The sequence below is a fragment of the Capra hircus genome, chromosome 15 (genome assembly GCF_001704415.2).
Source record: "Capra hircus breed San Clemente chromosome 15, ASM170441v1, whole genome shotgun sequence".
Taxonomy (NCBI): Eukaryota; Metazoa; Chordata; class Mammalia; order Artiodactyla; family Bovidae; genus Capra; species Capra hircus.
Genome location: NC_030822.1, coordinates 53,575,410 through 53,595,788, shown reverse-complemented (window position 1 = coordinate 53,595,788; position 20,379 = coordinate 53,575,410). Strand labels below are relative to the sequence as shown.

Below are 20,379 nucleotides of genomic sequence, written 5' to 3'. Positions count from 1 at the left end.
GGCAGATTCTTTACCACTGAGCCACCGGGGAAGCACTCATCACAAAGACGAGTAGCAGAAAGTCCCCACATAAAGATACTATCTAAGCATGGTGACAGAGATAGTCAACGGGCAAAGATTATGACTCAAATATCTGCAAGAACTTGGTTCAGTGGCTCTAGTGGAGGAAATGCCTCTCTTGGTGGGGGTTGGGTGGTCAACTCCTTTCTCGATATTTCCCTTTACATGGCAGCCTAAACAAGATAAGATCCTCGGGCAGCATTGGTCCAGCCCTCAGTCGAAGGCCAAGAACAAGATCCAACATGAGCCCTCAGCCCCAGCCTGAGACCTCCAGCCCCAGACAGATGGACTCTGAGGATCTGCCAGACAAAAGCTTGTTCCCCAGGGCCACATCGCCTCCTACCTCCCCTCCCAGACACCATCACGCCTACACAGACAGGCACACTCTCAGAGTAGCTGAGACAGTAGAAGTTAGGCTGAATAAAAGCCAGAGCCAAATAGGATTAGACAGGTGAATTTGCTGTAATAAATATAATCCAGGTCAAGGAATCTAAACTCCATGGCTATGGAGGGCATGAGTTGTCGGGACTTAGCTGCGCTTTGGGTATAACCATCCAGTAGGGAAAAGGACACAGCAAGACTAGAGGAAACAGAAACACAAGGAAGAATAGGACACAGTCCCTGCCCTTATCACTGAACAGTGACATACCATAAATTAGGCAGCAAAAACAAGAAACTACTGTCTCACCATTCAACCAGAAGTCTGAAATCAGGGTGTTGGCAGGGCTGTGCTCCCTCTGAAGCCTCTAGGGAGGATTATTCATGGCCTCTTCTGACTTCTGGCGGCCCCAAGTGATCCTCGGCCTATAGTAGCATCACTCTAATCTCTGCCTCCATCTTCAATTAGCCATCTTCCCTTCTCAAGCACGATCCAGTCTTAACCGATTACATCTACAATGACCCTCTTTCCAAATAAGGTCACATGCTGAGGATCTGGGTGAACATGAAGACTTGGGATGTTACCAACTCAGGTCCTCAAATTCTTTGAGCAGTACAAATTGATAAGAGGCCAGACAAGGAATTCTGGAAGGCATTATTGGTATTTCTGCTCACCTCAAGGGAGCCAGAACAAGGTAGTTTCTTAAATGGAGGAGGGTAGGGGCAAATCAGCCCACTGAGTCGGGCTAAAGGGGTGGCTTAGGTGGTCTGCCCACCCCCTTGGTGGTGCTGTGTACAGGGATGATTCATAGTACCCTGCTTTTGCTCCTGTTAACTCAGAAATAGCTGTTGGTTTGTGGCCTTTTTTATCTTATTGTTTTTGCTTTGTTCCCATCTGCACATGTGTGCAGTTATTTTTAGTTCCTTATAGTTTCTTAGTATTCTTTTGCACTAGCAGATGTTTGTCCAGATGCAAGCACTGCAGCAAAGGGTCCCAGGCCCCAGTCTGTCTCAGGGAGACACTATTCAACCCAGTACAGCCTCTACAGTCCAGCAGGAAGATATACTGCCAAGTTGCCAATAAAAGTTAGAAGAAAGGACCATGTGAAGGGATTTGGGACAGGTCAGTTCCAGGTGGACATCTTATTAGGTGTAGTCCTGGAAAAGCTGCTCAAATTCTATGAACCTCGATTCTCTGGTTGATACACAGAAGAACTGTACAAAAAAGATCTTCACGACACAGATAGTCATGATGATGTGCTCACTAATCTAGAACCAGACATCTTGGAATGTGAAGTCAAGTGGGCCTTAGAAAGCATCACTACGAACAAAGCTAGTGGAGGTGATGAAATTCCTATTGAGCTGTTTGAAATCCTGAAAGATGATGCTGTGAACATGCTGCACTCAATATGCCAGCAAATTTGGAAAACTCAGCAGTGGCCACAGGACTGGAAAAGGTCAGTTTTCATTCCAATCTCAAAGAAAGGCAATGCCAAAGAATGTTCAAACTACCGCACAGTTGCACTCATCTCACACGCTAGTAAAGTAATGCTCAAAATTCTCCAAGCCAGGCTACAGCAATACATGAACCATGAACTCCCTGATGTTCAAGCTGGTTTTAGAAAAGGCAGAGGAACCAGAGATCAAATTGCCAACATCCACTGGATCATGGAAAAAGCAAGAGAGTTCCAGAAAAACATCTATTTCTGCTTTATTGACTATGCCAAAGCCTTTGACTGTGTGGATCACAATAAACTGTGGAAAATTCTGAAAGAGATGGGAATACCAGATCACCTAACCTGCCTCTTGAGAAATCTGTATGCAGGTCAGGAAGCAACAGTTAGAACTGGACATGAAACAACAGACTGGTTCCAAATAGGAAAAGGAGTACGTCAAGGCTGTATATTGTCACCCTGCTTATTTAACTTATATGCAGAGTACATCATGAGAAACGCTGGACTGGAAGAAGCACCAGCTGGAATCAAGATTGCTGAGAGAAATATCAATAACCTCAGATATGCAGATGACACCACCCTTATGGCAGAAAGTGAAGAGGAACTCAAAAGCCTCTTGATGAAAGTGAAAGAGGAGAGTGAAAAAGTTGGCTTAAAGCTCAACATTCAGAAAATGAAGATCATGGCATCCGGTCCCATCACTTCATGGGAAATAGATGGGGAAATAGTGGAAACAGTGTCAGACTTTATCTTTTTGAGCTCCCAAATCACCGCAGATGGTGACTGCAGCCATGAAATTAAAAGACACTTCCTCATTGGAAGAAAAGTTATGACCAGCCTAGACAGCATATTCAAAAGCAGAGACATTACTTTGTCGACTAAGGTCCGTATAGTCAAGGCTATGGTTTTCCCAGTGGTCATGTATGGATGTAAGAATTGGACTGTGAAGAAGGCTGAGTGCCAAAGAATTGATGCTTTTGAACTGTGGTGTTGGAGAAGACTCTTGAGAGTCCCTTGGGCTGCAAGGAGATCCAACCAGTCCATTCTGAAGGAGATCAGCCCTGGGATTTCTTTGGAAGGAATGATGCTAAGGCTGAAGCTCCAGTTCTTTGGCCACCTCATGTGAAGAGTTGACTCATTGGAAAAGACTCTGATGCTGGGAGGGATTGGGGGCAGGAGGAGAAGGGAACGACCGAGGATGAGATGGCTGGATGGCATCACTGACTCAATGGACGTGAGTCTGAGTGAACTCCGGGAATTGGTGATGGACAGGGAGGCCTGGCGTGCTGCGATTCACGGGGTCACAAAGAGTCGGACACGACTGAGTGACTGAACTGGACTAAGAAAAGATGCTTTGTTGCTCTGTAAAGCCCACACAGACACATGTGACATTTATTCACCAATTCATGCACCCTTTCTCTCAACAATGCCTGGGAAGACGTTGACATTCTCACTCCCTCTTTTCTGGATTCAGTGCTTCTGCCAGAATACTCCCCTGTGCCTGTGAGCACAAGTTGGTTTCTTGAATGAACTGCAAGTTACCCTGATCTCATCAGCAAGCATTTGCTAAGGTGTCTCTGAAAAAATCAAAACTAGATCATTTTATGATTTGGGATTTCTGGAGGGCATCCTTTAGTAACTGTGTTAGCAAGTCGTGGCTCACTGTGCCAGGCCAATTAGTCAAGTGTACGGGCAAGGAATCATGACTTTATTTGAAAATCCTGCCTATTTCTCTGCGCATGGCAGACTAATGTCTCAAAATAACCATCTTATCAGGGCCTGGCTGTCAGTTTCTTTTACAGAACACAGAGAGGAAGGAGATGAGGAAGTAAAGCAAAAGGCCATTAATCGTGTCACTAGCTGGAGCAACTGTGAGGAGATAACCTACGTCCAAGGGCAAAGGAGAAGCCCCAGCAAGATGATAGGAGGGCGAATTCACATTTAGAATCAAGCTCCATACCTGCCAGAGATGCTCAGAGGGCGCAAACAAACCTTATATGCACCAGGACCTGGAGATCCCGCAGAGACTGAGACAGAACTGTGTTTGAGTGTCTCCTGTGGAGGTACAGGTCAGCAGGGGACTGCCGCAGGGGCAGGGCCTCTGGGTGCAGCAGACTCAGGTATGGCAAAAGCTCTCTTTGAGGAGGTTGTCATTAACCCTACCATAGATCCACCAGAAATTAGACAGGACTGGGAAACAGACTCTGGGAGGGCACAAACAGAACCCTGTGTGCACCAGGACCCAGAAGAAAGGAGCAGTGACTCCACAAGAGGCTGACCCAGACTTGCCCATGAGTGTCCAGGAGACTCCAGCAGAGGCGTGGGTTGGCGGTGGCCTGCTGCAGGGTTAGCAATGAGTGCAGCAGTGCGTGCGTGGGACCTTTTGAAGGAGGTCACCATTATCTTCATCACCTCCACCATAGTTTGGCCCCAGGTAAATAACAGGGAGGGAACACAGCCCCACCCATTAACAGAAAATTGGATTAAAGATTTCCTGAGCATGGCCCTGCCCTTCAGAACAAGACCCAGTTTCCCCCTCAGTCAGTCTCTCCCATCTGGAAGTTTCCATAAGCCTCTTATCCTTCTCCATCACAGGGCAGACAGAATGAAAACCACAATCACAGAAAACTAACCAGTCTGATCCCATGGACCACAGCCTTGTCTAACTCAATTAAACTATGAGCCATGCCAAGGACCATCCAAGACAGACGGGTCATGGTGGAGAGTTCTGACAAAACTTGGTCCACTGGAGAAGTGAATGGCAAACCACTTCAGTATTCTTGCCTTGAGAATCCCATGAACAGTATGAAAAGGCAAAAAGATAGGACACTGAAAGATGAACTCCCTAGCTCGGTAGGTGCCCAATATGCTACTGGATATCAGTGGAGAAATAACTCCAGAAATAATGAAGGGATGGAGCTAAAGCAAAAACAACACCCAGCAGTGGATGTGACTGGTGATGGGAATAAAATTCAGTACTGTAAAGAGCCATATTGCATAGGAATCTGGAATGTTAGGTCCATCAGTTCAGTTCAGTTCAGTCACTCAGTCATGTCCGACTCAGCGACCCCATCATTCGCAGCATGCCAGGCCTCCCTGTCCATCACCAATTCCCGGAGTTCACTCAGACTCACGTCCATCGAGTCCATGACGCCATCCAGCCATCTCATCCTCTGTTGTCCCCTTCTCCTCCTGCCCCCAATCCCTCCCAGCATCAGACTCTTTTCCAATGAGTCAACTCTTCGCATGAGGTGGCCAAAGTACTGGAGCTTCAGCCTTAGCATCATTCCTTCCAAAGAAATCCCAGGGCTGATCTCCTTCAGAATGGACTGGTTGGATCTCCTTGCAGCCCAAGGGACTCTCAAGAGTCTTCTCCAACACCACAGTTCAAAAGCATCAATTCTTTGGCACTCAGCCTTCTTCACAGTCCAACTCTCACATCCATACATGACCACTGGGAAAACCACAGCCTTGACTTGACAGACCTTCGTCAACAAAGTAATGTCTCTGCTTTTGAATATGCTGTCTAGGTTGGTCATAACTTTTCTTCCAAGGAGTAAGAATCTTTTAATTTCATGGCTGCAGTCACCATCTGCGGTGATTTGGGAGCCCCCCAAAATAAAGTCTGACACTGTTTCCACTATTTCCCCATCTATTTCCCATGAAGTGATGGGACCGGATGCCATGATCTTCATTTTCTGAATGTTGAGCTTTAAGCCAACTTTTTCACTCTCCTCTTTCACTTTCATCAAGAGGCTTTTGAGTTCCTCTTCACTTTCTGCCATAAGGGTGGTGTCATCTGCATATCTGAGGTTATTGATATTTCTCTCAGCAATCTTGATTCCACCTTATGCTTCTTCCAATCCAGCGTTTCTCATGATGTACTCTGCATATAAGTTAAATAAGCAGGGTGACAATATACAGCCTTGACGTACCCCTTGCCCTATTTGGAACCAGTCTGTTGGTCCATATCCAGTTCTAACTGTTGCTTCCGGACCTGCATATAGGTTTCTCAAGAGGCAGGTCAGGTGGTCTGGTATTCCCATCTCTTTCAGAATTTTCCACAGTTTATTGTGATCCACACAGTCAAAGGCTTTGGCATAGTCAATAAAGCAGAAATAGATGTTTTCCTGGAACTCTCTTGCTTTTTCCATGATCCAGTGGATGTTGGCAATTTGATCTCTGGTTCCTCTGCCTTTTCTAAAACCAGCTTGAACATCAGGGAGTTCACGGTTCATGTATTGCTGTAGCCTGGCTTGGAGAATTGTGAGCATTACTTTACTGGCATGTGAGATGAGTGCAATTGTGCGGTAGTTTGAGCATTCTTTGGCATTGCCTTTATTTGAGATTGGAAGGAAAACTGACCTTTTCCAGTCCTGTGGCCACTGCTGAGTTTTCCAAATTTGCTGTCATATTGAGTGCAGCCCTTTCACAGCATCATCTTTCAGGATTTGAAACAGCTCCACTGGAATTCCATCACCTCCACTAGCTTTGTTCGTAGTGATGCTTTCTAAGGCCCACTTGACTTCACATTCCAGGATGTCTGGCTCTAGATGAGTGATCACACCATCGTGATGATCTGGGTCGTGAAGCTCTTTTTTGTACAGTTCTTCTGTGTATTCTTACCACCTCTTCTTAATATCTTCTGCTTCTGTTAGTCCATACCATTTCTGTCCTTTATCGAGCCCATCTTTGTTAGGTCCATGAATCAAGGCAAATTCAAAGTGGTCAAACAGGAAATGGCAAGTGTGGTCATCAACGTTTTTAGGAATCAGCAAACTAAAACGGACTGGAATGGGTGAATTTAACTCAATGACCATAATATCTACTACTGCGGGCAAGAATCCCTTAGAAGAAAAGGAGAAGACATCATAGTCAACAAAAGAATCCAAAATGTAATCTCGTCAGATTGGATTGGATTGGATGCAATCTCAAAAACGAGAGAACGATCTCTGTTCTTTTCCAAAGCAAACCATTCAATATTACAGTAATCCAAGTCTATATCCCGAGCAGTAATGCTGAAGAAGCTGAAGTTGAATAGTTCTATGAAGACCTACAAGACCTTCTAGAATAAACACCCAAAAAAAGATGTCCTTTTCATTATAGGGGACTGGAATGCAAAAGGAGGAAGTCAAGGGATACCCGGAATAACAGGCAAATTTGGCCTTGGAGTACAGAATGAAGCAGGCAAAGGCTAATAGAGTTTTTCCAAGAGAATGCAAACACCCTCTTCCAACAACGCAAGAGAAAATTCTACACATGGACATCACCAGATGCTCAACACCGAAATCAGATTGATTATATTCTTTGTAGCCAAAGATGGAGAAGCTCTATACAGTCAGCAAAAACAAGACCGGGAGCTGACTGTGGCTCAGATCATGAACTCCTTATTGCCAAATTCAGACTTAAATTGAAGAAAGTAGGGAAAACCATTAGACTATTCAGATATGACCTAAATCAAATCCCTTATGATTATACAGTGGAGGTGACAAATAGATTCAAGGGATTAGATCTGACAGACAGAGAGCCTGAAGAACTATGGACTGAGGTTCATGACACTGTACAGGAGGCAGGGATCGAGACCATCCACAAGAAAAAGAAATGCCAAAAGGCCAAATGATTGTCTGAAGAGGTCTTACAAACAGCTGTGGGAAAAAGTGAAAGGCAAAGGAGAAAAGGAAAGATATCCCCATCTGAATGCAGAGTTCCAAAGAATAGCAATGAGAGATAAGAAAGCCTTCCTCAGTGGTCAATGCAAAGAAATAGAAGAAAACAATAGAATGGGAAAGACTAGAGATCTCTTCAAGAAAATTAGAGATACCAAGGGAACATTTCATGCAAAGATGGGCTCAATAAAGGACAGAAATGGTATGGACCTAACAGATGCAGAAGATATTAAGAAGAGGTGGCAAGAATACACAGAAGAAATATACAAAAAAGATCTTCACAACCCAGATAATCACGATGGTATGATCACTCATCAAGAACCAGACATTCTGAAATGTGAAGTCAAGTGGGCCTTAGGAAACATCACTACAAACAAAGCTAGTGAAGGTGATGGAATTCCAGTTGAATTATTTCAAATCCCTGCACTCAATATGCCAGCAATTTGGAAAACTCAGCAGTGGCCACAGGACTAGAAAAGGTCAGTTTTCATCCCAATCCCAAAGAAAGGCAATGCCAAAGAAATTGCACTCATCTCACACACTAGTAAAGAAATGCTCAAAATTCTCCAAGCCAGGCTTCAACAGTATGTGAACTGTGAACTTCCTGATGTTCAAGCTGGATTTAGAAAAGGCAGAGGAACCAGAGATCAAATTGCCAACATCTGTTGAATCATTGAAAAAGCAAAAGAATTCCAGAAAACATCTATTTCTGCTTTATTGACTACGCCAAAGCCTTTGACTGTGTGGATCACAATAAACTGTAGAAAATTCTGAAAGAGATGGGAATACCAGACCACCTGACCTGCCTCTTGAGAAATCTGTATGCAGGTCAGGAAGCAAGAGTTAGAACTGGATATGGAACAACAGACTGGTTCCAAATAGGGCAAGGGGTACGTCAAGGCTGTATATTGTCACCCTGCTTATTTAACTTATATGCAGAGTACATCATGAGAAACACTGGGCTGGATGAAACACAAGATGGAATCAAGATTGCCGGGAGAAATATCAATAACCTCAGATATGCAGATGACACCACCCTTATGGCAGAAAGCAAAGAAGAACTAAAGAGCCTTTTGATGAAAGTGAAAAAGTTGGCTTAAAACTCAACATTCAGAAAACTAAGATAATGGCCTCTGGTCCCATCATTTCATGGTAAATAGCTGGGGGAAAAGTGAGAGACTTTATTTTGGGGGCTCCATAATCACTGAAGATGGTGACTGCAGCCACAAAATAAAAAGTATGCCAGCAATTTGCCAGTTGTGTGGGTGAGGGCAGGACATTGCTCCTTGGAAGAAAAGTTATGACCAACCTAGATAGCATATTACAAAGCAGAGACATTACTTTGCCAACAAAGGTCCATCTAGTCAAAGCTATGGTTTTTCCAGTAGTCAAGTATGGATGTGAGAGTTGGACTATAAAAAATGCTGAGCGCTGAAGAACTGGTGCTTTTGAACTGTGGTATTGGAGAAGACTCTTGAGAGTCCCTTGGACAGCAAGGAGATCCAACCAGTCCATCCTAAAGGAAATCAGTCCTGAATATTCATTGGAAAGACTGATGCTGAAGCTGAAGCTCCTATACTTTGGCCACCTGATGTGAAGAACTGACTTGTTGGAAAAGACCCTGATGCTGGGAAAGATTGAAGGCAGGAGGAGCAGGGGACGACTGAGGATGAGATGGTTGGATGATATCACCAACTCGACGGACATAAGTTTGAGCAAATTTCAGGAGTTGGTGATGGACAGGAAAGCCTGTCGTGCTGCAGTCCATGGGGTCGCAAAGAATTGGATGTGACTGAACTGAACTGAACTGATTAATCCTGCAAGTATGTCCTAAAATGGCCAGCCTGGAGGGAGGGATGTATTAACATTCTAGCAGATGTGTAGTGTCCCCCCAGGCAGGCAATAATGTCTAGACAATATCCTTTTAGTGAACAAAAGCAACAGGAAGCAAAAGGTTAAAGTAAAAGAAACAGATTATCTCCTGTAACAGCTGCCAGATTAATTGGTGTATTGTCCCATTAAGCCTTTAACCAACTAGCTGCCTCCTCTGGTCCAGGCTCCTCATTGCACCCAACACTGGGCTTTCCTAACTCCTCAGCGATCTGTTTATAATTCCATCCCTGTAGGGGTGTGAAAGCTCAGAGTTGGGAAAGGAGACAAGGTAAGGAGATGCAGGATAAGCCAAGCACACAGCAAAGCAGAGCCCGGGTGGGATTGCATCTGCAGAACAGCCCAGCCCTTCCTGAGCAGGTACTTGGACTACACCAGGCCTTCACGATTCTCACAAGTCCCACATCTGTGATGAATGGGTCCCGTACACTGACAGTCCCGCACAGTGGTTGGAGACCTTACACAAATGCCCGCCCCTCCCTCTGTCACAACCACATCACGGACCAGACTGTGCAGCTATTTTAACCCCACAGGTAACTGAGGCCAAGAAGCAATGTCCTGCCCTCACCCCCACAACTGGCAAAAGATGGGGCTGGAGTCTGAATAAAAAACATGCATTGTTGATGAAGAAGTAAAAAAAAGCTAATGGGGTGTAGAACTACTCAGCACACAGTCATCAAAACACACATTCTGGGACTTCCCCGGTGGTCCAGTGGTTAAGACTCCGTATGCGTCCCCTACAGGGGTCATGGGTTTGATCCCCGGTTGTGGTCTTGAAGAGGCAGCCATGAGCAGTCGCATGAAGCAAGATCTTAATTCCCTGCCCAGAAATTGAACTTGGATAGCCTGGATGGAAACCAGGAATCCTAATTACCAGACCAGCAAGGGCTAGAGGCTAGAAGCAAATTTTCCCTGGATCTTGACCCCACTGAAAAATGCATTTCTCAAGAAGGTAAAAACTGTAAAGACACATATGAAGTTATTATCAGAGACGCAGGGCAGCAACAAGTGGGAAAGCACACAGACAAACTGTTTGCTTCGTTAAGATAGAAGCAAGGCAGAGACGCACACCCAGAAAGAAAGGGTGTGTCCATCGCCCCTTGTGAGGAAAAGAACTGCGAAGAAGCAGTCAAATCATTCATATAGGACAGGTCTTTCAGGTCTTTGTTTACCTTTGGCTAATTATCTAGTTTTTTTCCTCACCTGACCTACCCTGGGACCCTCCTCAACATGCGTGCACAACTTTTTCCAAGATGGATTCCAGCCCAGAGGCCTATGGGGTCACATATTAGCATCATATATTACAGGGTGGTGTCTCCTCTTTTTTGACCCCAGAGGAGCCTTTCTGCACATGTGAAACGTCTCCCTTGCCCCAAGGATGGGAAATGCATGACTTCTGATCCTTTGCTCAAACAAGGTTTAGCCTCTCTCTGTTCCTGCCCTGACTGTCACCTTGTGGTGTCCACGAGAGACAAATCCCAGCTATCTCCCCTGTTTCAGTCGTTCCTTCCATTTTGGAGAGCAAACAGAAGGAGGCTGGTTATAAACATCTAACCTGGAACCCACCTAGCCCTGGTGTCAGGAAATGCAAACAGGCTAGTTGTAAGTGTCTGACATGAAGCCCATCTTTTTCTTGCCCCAAGAAACGTAAACAGGATACCAGTTGTAAATGCCTTGCCTGGGTCCCACCTATCTCCTGCTTCAGTTCAAGAGCTAGGATCTAACATGCCATGTACTCCGTGAGGGAGTCAAAACAAAAAAACACACACACATTTCAAAGGTGATGATTTATTTAACCTGTGGCTAAAATAATAATCACTGACAATATTTTTATGGTACCATTGCAAGCACTTTACAAATATTAAGTCACCTAATCCCTACAACAGCCCTAGATGATTGATATTATTGTCATCCTGCTGCAGGGAAAAGCCAATTCTGACTCTATGTTGGAACAGTTTCTTTGACTTGCTGTTCATTGCTTCTGTTATTATAATCATACATAATGGCCTGCCTCTGAGACTATCCTGTGCCTTTGCCTGAATGTTAAAGTGCCTTTGTTCAGAACTCAGTCCACATGTAGATGACAAGAAGGAAGAAATGAACACATCCCCTGCTTGAGACTTGCCATTCTAAGAGATATTCACAAGATTAATGGCCTTTTTACTTTGTTTCCTGGCTTCCCCGCTGGTGCACTGGTAAAGAATCCACCTGCCAACGCAGGATACACAAGAGATGTGGGTTTGATGCCTGGGGTGGTAAGATCCCCTGGAGTAGGACATGGCAACCCACTCCAGTATTCTTGCCTGGAGAATTCCATGGACAGAGGAGCCTGGCGGGCTACAGTGCACCCAGTCGCAAAGAGTCAGACACGACTGAGCGCACACGTGCACACGCATCGCCTCCCCCCATCTCTGCTCTATGAAAAAACCTGGCATCCAGACCCTGATAAGATGGTTACTTCAAGATGTTACTCTGCCGTCTTCTCAGTCAGCTGGCTCTCCAAATAAAGTCATACTCCTTGTCTCAATGCCTTGTCTCTGATTCATCGGACTGGCATGCTGCGAGCAGAGGGAGCTTGGACTCTGTAACAATCCATTTTATAGATAAAAGTGAGGCACAGAGAGGCTAAATAACATGCCCAAGGTAGTAGGTGACAGAGCCGTTATAGTTAAAATTTAAACCTGTTCAAGGAGTTAATCCCATGTAGAAGCTGTTCATTATTTGACCCTGAGAGAATAAATGTAATGAAGTTTCCATCTATACTATTTAAGTTCTAACCAGATTCCTTTTTTAAAAAAGTTATCAAAGTACTGTATGTTCAGAGTCTCAAATCTACAGCACAGTTCAGAGGAAAAGCAGCATCTCCCAGCCCCACTGCTCCCCCTTCCTCTAAACCACTGGGCTCCTCCAGGGTGAAGCTATGAGTAGCCTCTAGAGACAGATGAAAAGAAAGAGGCTGCCTCTGAAATGATCTGAAACTCATTCTTTGCCTACTGTTGGGGGAGAGGGCTGAATGAAAATGTTTTTTCTGAAGCTGATTTCTAATTACACTGGCAATGCAGAAACTGCCCCCTGGAACCCAGGCAGGCTCACCTGGTGGCTTGCTTCGGGGGCCCACGCGGCTTTCCAGAGGTCCCTGGAGGGCAGCAGAGGCCACTGCAGATCCTCTCCCTGACCCATGCAAGGCCCGCCCATGCGCAATGCAGTGGAGGAGACCTGGCTGTCCCGGGTTACACAGACCTGGATCCCAGCTCGATCTGAGCCTGCATCTCCTTCTTTGTGAAACAGAGGAAGAGTAGCATCCACATCTTACGGCGGCCACCGGGACTAAATAAGGTGATGTCCTTTCTCTGCACAGGTGTAAAAGCGTGGCACATGGGAGCACAATTTACGTGCTGGCCTTTCTTCCCTTTTGTGGAGCAAATGTGTCCTGTCATTTCCCCACCCCTGCCCCCAACCTTAGCCCCCCACCCAGGGAAGTTCATCCCCACAAGAGAAAGGTCAGCTCCCACCCATCAGAGATCAGCCAGGGTTTCCCCACTGCTTCTTTGGTGCGGATATTTAAGACTCAATTCTATAGCCTTGGGGCCTAACCCAGGCTTTGGAAGAAGGGTTGCTAGTGAAAAGAGACATTTCCTCTGCAAAGAGACTCAACAGAGAGCCACACTTGAAGCATCCCTCACAGCGAGCCGGGCTGCCCCTTGCTGTCCCTAGGGTACAGGCACTGCATTCCCCGCGTGCTGTATTTCAGAGTCACTGGACTCCAGTGACAGGAGCCGCTGCCAGCACGTGCCCACGGGCTGCACCCTTCCTCACTTAACTTCCTAGGAAAGGCTCAAACAAAAGGGTCTGCTCCTGACACTGATCTCAAATTACTTGGGCTCAGAGGAAGGAATCATAGACTTTGCTGCTTGGAAGAAACCCCAAGGACTCATGGATGTCAAGCCTCAGTCTCTGAATTCAGCTTGTTCCAGAAATAACAGCCTCTACCCACTCCCCAGGGCTTCCCTGGGGGCACTAGTGGTAAAGAATCTGCCGGCCAATGCAGGAGATGCAAAGATGTAGGTTTAATCCCTGAGTCAGGAAGATCCCCTGGAGAAGGAAATGGCAACCCACTCCAGTATATTCTTGCCTGGGAAATCTCTCCAGGAAAGAGGACCCTGGTGACCTACAGTCCATAGGGTCGCAAAAGAGTCGGACCTGACTTAGCAACTAAGCAACAGCACAAGAACCCACTCTCCAGTGTGAGAAGAGACCTAGCCCAGCATTTCTCAAACTTAAGGGAACATTCAAATCCCCCAGGATCCTTGTAATGCAGATTCTGACTCAGTAAATCAATCAAGACACCTTGCTGCCCTCAAAAGCTCCTGTTTTAGTGGGGGAAGTGCAGTCTGTGGACAGGCTGAGCCCTCCAGGGCAAGGGCTTTTTATTTTCTCCAGTCACATGGTCTAACATCACAGTACCTTTAATATCATAACCTGTAACCATAGGAAATATTTGTTGGATGGTTGTATGATTGGATGGGCACATGTGAATGGGTGGGTGGATGGATGCTGCTGTGAAAATCAAATCAATCAGAAACAATTGATAGACTATGTGTGTGTGTGTGTTAGTTGCTCAGCCATGTCAGGCTCCTTGCAACCCCATAGACTGTAGCCCCCCAGGCCCCTCCATCCATAGGACTCTCCAGGCAAGAACACTGGAAGGGGTTGCCATTTTCTTCTCCAAACGGAACTATGGAAAGAAAGTGATAGACTATACTATTAAATATTTACATATGTATTTACCTATTATATATCTAGGCAAAATAGTCCTGGGGGAAAATGGGGGAAGGGAGAAGGAAGGAAGAAGGGTGGGAGGAAGGAAGGGAGGGGCAGAGAGACAGAGGGAGGCGGGGAAAGGGAAGAAGGCAGTGAAAGAGGAAAAACTCTCTAAACCCCCAGAGAGTTTTCTTTACACCTCTACTGGAACATCTTACTAACTTAGAATGATTTATGGGTGTGTCACATGCCCTCCCGTAAACTATGAGGTGTGTGCATGCAAGGCTGCGTCTTTTATCTCCTAATCCCCAGTGCCTGGCTCTAGCAGGAACTCTGTAAACATACATTTTGTGAAATGAATAGTGATAATAACTCCATTCAAGAAATCCTTTTTAGGTACCAGACATGGATAATTCATTTAATCCTGTAACAGTCTTATGAGGCCAGTCTGATTATCCACACTTTACAGATGAGGAAGGTGAAACGTGGCAGGATTAAATAAAATGCCCATAGTCTACATAATCAGCGGTTGGACAAGAGCCCACAGTCTTGACCAAGGGATAGCCAGGTTTTGTGAGGCCTGAAGCTGATATATTTCAAGGGACTCGCTTTAAGGAAAAGAATACGCCCAAAAATCTGCTGCAAAATTTACAGAATAGTATGACCATGTGAACACAGAACCAAGACAGGGCTCCTTACAGGGGCCATGCAGGGAGGGGCTCTGAAGCTTGGACCACACAAGTGCCACGGCAAAACGTCTTCTGATCTTGACCCACGGACTGGAACCAGAAGCAACAGGAAGAAGGAAGAGAGAAAAATGTCAGAAAAAGAGATAAAGTGATAAGAGAGGAACAAAAGGAAAGAGAGGAGGAAGGAAAAAGGAGGGGACTCTAAAGAGATGGCTGGGGGCCTTCCCTGGTGGCTCAGTGGTGAAGAATTGACAAGCCAGTGCAGGAGACACTGGTTCCATCCCTGGTCCAGGAAGATCCCACATGCTGTGGGGCAACTAAGCCAGTGTGTCACAACTACAGAGCCTGTGCTCTAGAGCCGCACAGAAGCCACTGCCATGAGAAGTCCGTGCATAGCAACAAAGAGCGCAGTCAAAAATAAATAAACACTGTATATGTCTGGTCCCATCACCTCATGGCAAATAGATGGGGAAACAACGGAAACAGTGAGAAACTGGAAATAGTGAAGGCTCCAAAATCACTGCAGACGGTGACTGCAGCCATGAAATTAAAAGACACTTGCTCCTTGGAAGAAAAGCTATGACCAACCTAGACAGCCTGTTAAAAAGCAGAGATGTTACTTGCCAACAAAGGTCTGTCTAGTCAAAGCTATGGTTTTCCCAGTAGTCATGTACAGATGTGAGAGCTGGACTATAGAGAAAGCTGAGTGCTGAAGAATTGATGATTTTGAGCTGTGGTGTTGAAGACTCTTGAGAGTCCCTTAGACTGCAAGGAGATCCAACCAGTCCATCCTAAAGGAAATCAGTCCTGAATATTCATTAGAAGGACTGATGCTGAAGCTGAAACTCCAATACTTTGGCCATCTGATGTGAAGAACTGATTCATTGGAAAAGACCCTGATGCTGGGAAAGATTAAAGGCAGGAGGAGAAGGGGATGACAGGGGAAAAGATGGTTGGATGGCATCACCGACTCGATGGACATGAGTTTGAGTAAGCTCCGGGAATTGGTGATGGACAGGGAAACCTGGCGTGCTGCAGTCCATGGGGTTGCCGGACACAACTGAGTGACTGAACTGAACTGATATATATACATATACATCTTTTCCCAGGTGGCACAGTGGTAAAGAAACTACCTGCCAATCCAGGAGAAATAAGAGACACAAGTTCGATCCCTAGGTTGGGTAGATCCCCTGGAAAAGGAAATGGCAACCCACTCCAGTATTCTTGCCTGGAAAATCCTATAGACTAGGGAGCCTGGTGGGCTGCAGTCCATGGGGTCACAGAGTCGCACATGACTGAGCGTGCACGCTCGCACACACACACACACACAAAGAGATGGTTGGAAAACAGAAGGAGCAGGACAGGAAGGGATTGAGGGAGAGATGAAGCTGCCTCTGGATGAATGGAGGTGGGGGAGCAGGGAACATCTGGCCAGCTGGTCCCCCACCCCCGCCCCAGGCACCTGGAAGGACGCGCCCTCTACTCTCTCCAGGCGATTACACCTCCACCTGCACAGTGCGCAGCCTCCTCCCTACAAGGACCCTGCCTCATCCTGCCCACGTATCTCCTTCCCCGGCCTCTCCTCGGGCTCCTAGAACCTGGGAGCTGGCCCCAGAGGTGGAGCCAGGAGACCTGAGTAATCAGCCCTCCAGCCAGCCTCGCCCAGCAGCATTCTTGCCCAGGCAGCTACCTCTTTCCTGGTTCATCACCTGAGAACCCGATGAGATACAAGCCTAGGACCCGATCTTTAGCTCGATACATATAAGAAGCAAGGCCATGGAAAGCTTGGTTCAGGGTAACCCACTGGCCTCCCACTGCCTGACTGCTGGGTCCTCCTTGAAACCGACATGCCTGCCTGTGTCTTCACAGCCTGTCCCTTGATGTCACCTATTCTGAGATCACAGGCTGTCCACATTGCCAAAAACTTCTGATTCTAAAGGCACCACCCTCGACTGGGGGAAGGTGGTTGGCTCAAGAGACACTTCAGACCAGCTCAGATCTCTGCTGCTCAGAGACAAGCCCAAGGCCATACCTCACGGAGAGCAGCCAAAATTAGGCCAGTAAACCATTCAGTCTAGCCGGTACTCCTCCTCCTGCTCAGAGCTCACCAGTGTCTTCCATGGGCCATATCTCCCCAGGCCATTACTCAGGGCTTCCAAACACCTGTGCTACACTCAATCCTGAGCCAGACTCAAAACTGCCAAAAACCCAGTACGGCTTGGGGGCCAGGCCCTTGTCTCCATGAGCTACTATTTCCTCAACGTCAAATGGGAGTTTTGACAGGGTTGTGGTGAGAACTAAAGAGATGATACATAAATGCACGTTATCAGTGGATGGGCCAATACACAAATCTAACCTGGGCTGGTCCCTGGGGAGGGTCAAGGCTGAGAAATGGATGAAGATCTGCATTTGTTCAGAAAGTGAAAGTGAAAGTGAAGTTGCTCAGTTGTGTCCGACTCTTTGCGACCCGTGGACTGAAGCCCACCAAGCTCCTCCGTCCATGGGATTCTGCAGGCAAGAGTACTGGAGTGGGTTGCCATTTCCTTCTCGGGGGGATCAAACCCAGGTCTCCCACATTGCAGGCAGACGCTTTAACCTCTGCACCACCAGTGAAGCAAAACCTCCTATAGAGACACAGAACTTCAGATCCAAGTACTAACATCAAAGATTTCAAGGGAGGAAAGGAAGCCAGATTGAAAGAAGAAGAGGGAAGAGGTAGGAGAGCGGGAGTGAAAGGGGTGGCCTTACAGATGTCTCCTGCCACCTACAGATACCGAGGCATTATGGGACATTTCCCTGGGCCTCCAGAGAAGGGAGGACTGGAACTCGGCCCTACCAGAAATCAGATCAGACCAGAACCAGAATTCGAGTTCTCTGCCAAGAGGAGATGATCAGTCTCCAATCCTTAGCTCACACTGAGGGCCCTTCGACCAGATTCCTGCGTCCAGGACCAGGGGACTAGAAAAACGGGGAAGGATAGGAAGGGTTAAGGAGAGGAAAGGGAGAGGGAAGGGGAGAGGGGTCAGTAAAGTCTCTTGTTCCTTACCGGTCAGGGCACTCTGGCCAGTTGTCCGCATCAGGAGGAGACCAGGGACAAAAGGGTCCCAGAGCAGTTCTCCTGGGTGCCCTTTCCCTCCTGCTCTCCACCCGGGCGCCCTTTCCCAGTAAAATCTCTGGCTTTGTCAGCAGATGTGTCTCCTCGGACAATTCATTTCTGAGTGTTAGACAAGAGCCCAGTTTCGGGCCCTGGAAGGGGACTGCCTTCTTGCAACAAATGGTGACTCTGGCAGGGACTCTTCTTCGCTGAGACTGACATCCTGACCACTCGGGGTATTCAGGGGCCAGCTTGCCTGCCAATGGATTTGTTCAGAAACCGACACTAATTTACCGTGTGACCTTGGGTACTTGGAACTTAGTTTCCTGACCCATAAAAGTGATGCAAAATGGCAGTTGCCCAAATCCCTTCCTGCTGTGTGGTGCTGCAGTCCCAAGGTCTCTCTTTGCACAGCCCGCTGGCCAAGGGGTGGCTCCAACCCTGAGAATATGGCAAGATGTGAATCAGCAGGGACCCTGTGAGGAGCCGGACTCATGTTCAAGCCAGAGCACCAAGAGTAATAGCCAAAATACTGAGTTGGCTAAAATGTTCCTTTGGGTTTTTCCATAGGATGTTACAGAAAAACCAAAAAATAAAAATAAAAAAACAGTTATTACTTTTTGGCCAACCCAAAAGTAATAACTGGTTTGGTGGGGCCAAGAAATGCTTAGAAGGGCTGCTGACTGGAACCCCGTATATATGCCTACCCAGGACAGCTTCACCCCACGGTCCAGGGAAAGAGGAGGGAACCTCCTCTTCATGGACTTTCCAATCCTGTCGCTCCATTCATGGCAACAATCTGGTTCCACTGAGCAGTAAACTCTGTCATCCTAACTCCCACAACCACAATCACAGCACCCACCCAGGGAGAAGGCACTCATCTGGAAGAGACAGAGAGAGAGAGGGCCTTCTAATGTTACCGGCAGCCAACACCCAGTTGGGTGGAAGCCACTCAGGCGGGAAGGCCTTTACGACATCTAGGTGTGCCGCCTGTTCTGAGGCTGAAGGGCCCAGGAATGACCGCAGGTGTTGTTCCAGCCTCTAAGACAGGTGTCAGGTTACAAAACATAATCATTCCAGTTTGGCAACTTTACCTGTAGGACTGCTTTAAGCGACCTGCCCCACACTCCCCAAATCACTCCTGGAAGACGGCAGTGGGAGGCATGCGCCAGCTACTCCAGGGGATAGAGATGCTGGATGCCGGGAACCACCGAGGCCTGCCCTGCACTTAGGGTTCCTCCAGCCAATGTTGCCTGGGGATCGCTGACCTGCTGGCCAGCCAGGGCCCAGTCCCGAGAGACTCTCATCCTGACTTGGGTTGGCGACCTCAGCTCCAGGCCATGGAGACTTCAGAAGAGCGAAGAGCCAGGGTGGTAAGTGTGGGGGCTCCAAGGACTGGGAGAGGGAGGGTCTCCTCTCTTCAGGCAACCTAAGAGGTCATCAGCTCACAACTTTGCAACACCTTCCAGGTGAAAAAAGAGGTCCCACCTAAGTTGCCCCGGTCCCCATTTGCCCTCCTCTCCCTCCAACAGCCAAGCCAGGGCTGTCCTTTCAGCTCTTCCCTCCTAAATCCTGCCTCTCTCTCACCCAAGGTCTCCTGGCTTGTTGGCTGGAGACTGGAACCACCTTTCCAATGGCGAGGGGCTGATTTGACACAATGGTGGCCCTCTGCCCCCTCTCTGGGGAAACTGACTCATTTGTTTTTAAAGAAAACAGTAGAGTGCTGCCTTAGAACAATCTAGGGTGCCATGGAGATCGACTTGTCTCTTTTTTTGGCTCTGCCTGCTCTCCTTCTCCTCTGAACACTGAGAGCTTCTCCACGGTCTTGGGGTGAAGAGAATCAATCCCGTTTTTCAGGGAAGATAACTGAGGACAGGGAGGGGAGGAGGTGGAACCCAGGGAATCTTCCTTCTCTGATTGTTGGACAAGATGTCGCAGTTGCCAACAACCAACATGAAAACGAAGGGGAGGGAGAGGGGAGCACTATGTCCGGGGAGAAAGGGATGACCTGCTGGGTCATCAGCACCCCTCAGGTGCTGATCTCCCGACTCTCGAGCACTTCCCGTGACACTCCTCTGGACTGTCTGGCAACACTCCAGCCCCAGGGCTGGGGTAGCAGGGGCCAGGAAGGGCTCCCCGCTTTACTCGTAATTCAGCCAGGATCGAAGCACACCCTCCTGTGTCCCATCCCTAGATGCCCAGCCTGTGCGCCGAGAAGCTCCATCCTGTGGGGCTCTCAGAATGGAGGAGGGAGCGGAACCAGCCTGCCTGAGTGTTGGCAGCTTCTTGGTGTCACTTGGAGCCACATAGGAGGCAGTGTTTTGATTTATGGTTTTATTTATTTACTTTGGCTGCGCCAGGTCTTCACTGATGTTTGGGCTTTTTTC

General features: G+C 47.4%; 1 protein-coding gene across 2 annotated transcripts in view; it reads left to right on the top strand.

Moving 5' to 3' along the window:
- Positions 19,017-20,379, top strand: part of TMPRSS4 (transmembrane protease, serine 4) — a 40,574-nt gene continuing 39,211 nt past the window's right edge. For both annotated transcript variants that reach the window (XM_005689502.3, XM_018059728.1), the window contains exon 1: positions 19,017-19,365. In XM_005689502.3, the coding sequence (XP_005689559.1) occupies positions 19,333-19,365 (33 nt within the window). In that variant the 5' untranslated portion in view covers positions 19,017-19,332. The remainder of the gene's footprint in view (positions 19,366-20,379) is intronic.